The sequence below is a fragment of the Myotis davidii genome, unplaced genomic scaffold (genome assembly GCF_000327345.1).
Source record: "Myotis davidii unplaced genomic scaffold, ASM32734v1 scaffold61, whole genome shotgun sequence".
Taxonomy (NCBI): domain Eukaryota; kingdom Metazoa; phylum Chordata; class Mammalia; order Chiroptera; family Vespertilionidae; genus Myotis; species Myotis davidii.
In genome coordinates this window covers 579,845-584,820 of record NW_006291729.1, presented here as the reverse complement: position 1 = coordinate 584,820, position 4,976 = coordinate 579,845, and the positions used below count along the sequence as shown (strand labels likewise).

Sequence of the window (4,976 nt, the reverse complement as noted above, 5' to 3'; positions counted from 1 at the left end):
TGGCGGCCACAGTGTGGGCAGGGAGCTGCGGCCAGACACGCCTGCTGGGGTTGTGGGCCACATCTCATGCTCAGTTGAGTGATAGCAAATTATTTTGATACAGAAGGTGGGTTGTGAAAGGAAAAGCATGTTAGTTTTTACGGCTGTGTGTCCTGGAGAACATTGAACATAGACTGGTCCGGAGGCCAATGCCCGAATTCTTACAGATGTGTTCATGTGACCTTAGCATGTCGGAGGGAAGCTGTCAAGGTGACACACTTCCTTCTGTGCCCACAGGACGGCGAGACGCCGCTGATAAAGGCGACCAAGATGCGGAACATCGAGGTGGTGGAGCTGCTGCTGGACAAAGGGGCGAAAGTGTCTGCCGTGGACAGGGTGAGCCGGGGCAGGCGGTGGGGAGGGGCCGGCAGCTGGCCTGTGCCCTGGGCTTCGGGGGCTGGTTGGGTGTGTGCAGGGAGGTCACCTGCTGGGACACCTGGGTGGGAGCCCCATGCCCTGCCAGCTTCCCGGTGCGGTCTCCAAAGGGGCCGGAGGAGGACGGCTCGGAAAGACGGCATGGTGTCCCCTGGGGGAGGGGCCCTGCACCTCGCCTGCTCCCCACTCTTCATGGTGGACTCGGCTGCAGCGGGCGGTGTGGGGAGGAGGCGGGAGCAGGTGTGCAGCGGGTGTGGCCTGGCTGAGGCAGACCCTGACACTGGACATAAATGCGGTGGGAGGGTGGTTACTCACCTGGGCGGGAGTGGTCCCTGGCGGTCCGGAGGGGGGCGAGGAAAGGACGGAGAGAAGACATTGCCGGGGGCGTGAGAGAGAAGTGCCCGTGACTTGGGTCTGGTGTCTGACACAGGAAGAGCTCAGATTTGCAGTCGTTCACAGCAGCGGGAGAGCATTCCCGTGTGCACCCCTGTGACGACACGCCGCCCCCTCCCCTGCGCCTTCCGCAGAAAGGAGACACCCCTCTGCACATCGCCATCCGCGGGAGGAGCCGGAAACTGGCCGAGCTGCTCCTGAGAAACCCCAAGGACGGCCGGCTGCTGTACCGGCCCAACAAGGCGGGCGAGACGCCCTACAACATCGACTGCAGCCACCAGAAGAGCATCTTGACTCAGATATTCGGAGCCCGTGAGTACTGCGCCTGCTCCTCCCGGGCAACGGAGAAGCCGCAGCAGTTAGCGGCTGCCACTTCATGGAGACGACAAAGGCGTTACTTTGTTGGGGACAAGTGCACTGCAGGGCAGCTTTCTAATGACGTGCATCAGGCTGACCAGTCAGCATGTGAGGCCTGAACATCTCGCCTCCTTTTCTAAAAATCTCCCCGCCACCGTTCCCCCAGGCGTACCTTGTGCTGCTAATCAAAACGCACAGTTTTCCGAGGGTGGCGCGAGCACCCACACTTCCCTGCCTCGGCTGGTGGTGTGCCCACCCAAGTCTGCCTGCGCCATCCCCATGGCTGCCTCTATTTGTTAAAATTCTCTCTCCAAGGCTCGGGCCAGCCGCCACCTTCTCAGTGGCACTTTACCTAAACACATACCAGTTTCTCCTCATTTAAATACTCGAGCATTTGTGTTTATATTTTCTTTGTTGTTGTTGTTAGTCCTCACTTGAGGCTATTTTATTGATTTTTAGAGAGAGTGGAAGGGAGGGAGGGAGACAGAGAGAGAGGAACATCGATGTGAGAGAGACACACCCATTGGTTGCCTCCTGCACGTGCCCTGACCAGGGCCAGGGATCGAGCCCGCAACCCGGGCATGTGCTCTGACCAGGAATCGACCCATGACCTCCTGGTTCATAGGTTGATGCTCAACCACTGAGCCACGCCCACCAGACTCCTCTAGTATTTTTATGGTTTTACTTTTTACATTTATTTATGTTTCAGAAATTTATTTTTGTTATACAAGGTATGAGGTATATGGAGCTATAATTCTATTTTTTAAAATGGTTGTCTAACTTCTTACCACCACTCACCAAATCATTCTTTCCCGCTGATTTGAAGTGTTTATGTTAGTTCCTGGGTGAGTTCTGTGATGTTTTAGTTGTGGCTTTATGGACACCTGCTTTTGGTGTCTTTAAATTGTTTCTTAGCTACTTTCACATGTCTTTGCTCTTCAGTTTTTAAAATCTTCTCGTGGATTTTGATTGGAATTGCCTTAAAGTGATAGATTGATTTGGGGAGAATTGACGTCTGTGAGTCATTGAGCCTTCCTGCCTGGAACCATCAAGTGTCTCTTTCTCTGAGTCGGTGTGGTCTTCGGTAGCTGTGTCGCTCTGTGTGTACTGTCACACGTCACATTGTGCCCGAATGCACCCTGCTCCGCGTTCAGCATCGCAGATCAGAACGCGCCTCCATTGGCGGGTAGAAAGCACCACGCCGCAACTGGCAGCATTTTTCTCTCTTGTTTGTACATGTCATGGTGCGTCCTGAGGTCTATAAAATGTGGTATTAAGAGGATCAGAACCTGTTTTACACATTTAAGTTTTTTCTAATTCAATAAACAATAGATACGAATGGATGTTTCCTTCTAGTGCAGCCGTGGGCAAACTACGACCCGCGGGCCGGATCCGGCCCGTTTGAAATGAATCAAACTAAAAAAAAAAAAGACTGTACCCTTTTATGTAATGATGTTTACTTTGAATTTATATTAGTTCACACAAACACTCCATCCATGCTTTTGTTCCGGCCCTCCGGTCCAGTTTAAGAACCCATTGTGGCCCTCGAGTCAAAAAGTTTGCCCACCCCTGTTCTAGTGTCTCTCTCTCACATAAGGCCCTGGTGCGTTTATAATTACAGGACACTTGTCTCCCACGGAAACGGACGGCGACATGCTGGGCTACGACCTGTACAGCAGCGCCCTGGCGGACATCCTCAGCGAGCCGACCATGCAGCCACCCATCTGCGTGGGGCTGTACGCGCAGTGGGGCAGCGGCAAGTCCTTCCTCCTCAAGAAGCTGGAGGGTCCGTACACAGCGAGGGTTTTGCTGGTGGTTTTCGTTTTTGCAAAGAAAAGAAAAACCGAGTTTTACTTGGGGATACATGTGGAGTTTGTAGAAAGAATGAGTTATTTAAGCTCATTTGGGCTCAACACACCTTTGAGAACTGCGCTTCTCAGATGTGATTGGAAGGAGGGGTGAGGAGCAGTTTCAGAGAGGAGTGAATGGCGGCGTCACTAGTGAAGACACGTAGCGAAGTATGAGTGGTTTTCCGTTCACCTACGGCAACAACTTGTTGCTTGTATAATACAAACCACAAAAAACAACCATCAGCCCCACCTTGACGGAGGAAGTGCCTGACAGGGATTGGTGCATCTCCGCAGGAAGCGGGGTGCCGGCTGGAGCCTGGGAGTGGGACTTTATGTTGATCCAAAAAGAACATTGGCTAAGTGGCTAAGTAGCAACATTTTATCTAGGGCCTTAGTAAGTGCCCCATAATGTTTATATTCAACTAGAGGCCCGGTGCACGAAATTTGTGCATGGGTGGGGTCCCTAGGCCTGGCCTGCGGTCAGGGCCGATCAGGTTCCCTGCCTCCCCCCTCCTCCGCCCGTGTCCACCGCCACCCACTGCCAGTTCCCTGTCCCAGCTTGGGGCCCAGCCCCAACTGGGCGATTGGGGCCTCCTGGCCGGTGGTAGGGGCCGACCACCACCTCGGTGGGCAGGTGATGGGCTGATAAGGGGGAGGGACTGGGAAGTTGGTGCCGGCCCTGAGGAGGGAGCTGGCCATCAGCCCCCCTGGGAAAGGGGCTGCTTCTGCTGCCACCCACCCCTGGTGCCCCATCCCAGCCCGGGGGCCTGGCAGAGGGAGGGACCAGAGGGTTGGCCTGCAGGCTCCATTGGCAATTGGGGCCTGTGGGGTGGGGGCAGCTCTTGCACTGAGCATCTGCCCCCTGGTGGTCAGTGCGCGTCATAGCGACCAGTTCTGCCTCACTGGTCGCTTAGGGTTTTGTATATATAGATGTGAAGTTAGGAGTTGGTTCTTGAAGCAGGAATAAGCTTTCTGCTCACTCCCCAGATGAAATGAAGACCTTCGCGGGGCAGCAGACCGAGCCCCTCTTCCAGTTCTCCTGGCTGGTCGTGTTCCTGACGCTGCTGCTCTGCGGGGGCCTGGGCCTGCTGGTCGCCTTCACGGTCGACCTGACCCTCGGAGTGGCCGTGTCGCTGAGCTGCCTGGCGCTGCTGTACATATTCTTCAGTAAGTCCTCGCTGCCACTGTTCGCAGAGACGGGAGACGTCAGACTCTCGCACCTAAAACATCGCCTGCACCTCTCTCCCAAGGCCTTTAAGTGAATTTCATAAATCACTTAGAAAATGGGTCTTTCTGCTGCTTTGTAAATTGGCCTAGCACAGTGGTTCCCAACCTTCCGGCCCTTTAAATACAGGTCCTCATGCTGTGACCCAACCATAACATTATTTTTGTTGCTACTTCATAACTGTCACGTTGCTACTGTTAGGAATTGTCATGTAAATACCTGATATGCAGGATGGTCTTAGGCAACCCCTGTGAAAGGGAGTTCGACCGCCAAAGGGGTCGCAACCCACAGGCTGAGAACGCTGGCCTAGAGGAATGTGCCCACAGCCTGGCAGGAGCAGCTTTGAAAACGAGAGTCTGCGTGTCAGGGAAGCAGAACCCTGGTTTACTGCACTCACCCACGTGTATCTTTGTTAGCGCTTCGTATTTAAATCTTGTTTTGAAAATAAGTCTTCATAGTATAGCTGGCATGTTCTTGAGCATTTTGATCATGGTTGTAATTTTTATATAAAAGCAAAGAAAAACTATAAAACCCATGTCCTTGGGGTGTGTGCAGTTGTAAGGAAGGAAGCAGTGACAAACCCCACATTATTTGCTCTGGGATCTGAGTGAGCCATGCTTCTGTGGAAGGCATCGTCCTGCTTACGTCATGTTTCAGCTGTTAACGTTCCCTGCTCATGCCTCCTGTGTGTGGCGGAGGCTCCTGCATGGAGGAGCCGGGGGGTGGGGTGGGGGAGG

The 4,976-nt window shown here is 53.7% G+C and overlaps 1 protein-coding gene across 1 annotated transcript in view; it reads left to right on the top strand.

The window, feature by feature from the left end:
- The window catches only part of KIDINS220 (kinase D-interacting substrate 220kDa), a 57,007-nt gene that overhangs the window by 14,972 nt on the left and 37,059 nt on the right, over positions 1–4,976 (top strand). Inside the window, exons 11-14 of the mRNA XM_015564937.1 lie at positions 277–375; positions 942–1,119; positions 2,786–2,950; positions 4,002–4,181. Coding sequence (XP_015420423.1) covers positions 277–375; positions 942–1,119; positions 2,786–2,950; positions 4,002–4,181 — 622 coding nt within the window. The remainder of the gene's footprint in view (positions 1–276; positions 376–941; positions 1,120–2,785; positions 2,951–4,001; positions 4,182–4,976) is intronic.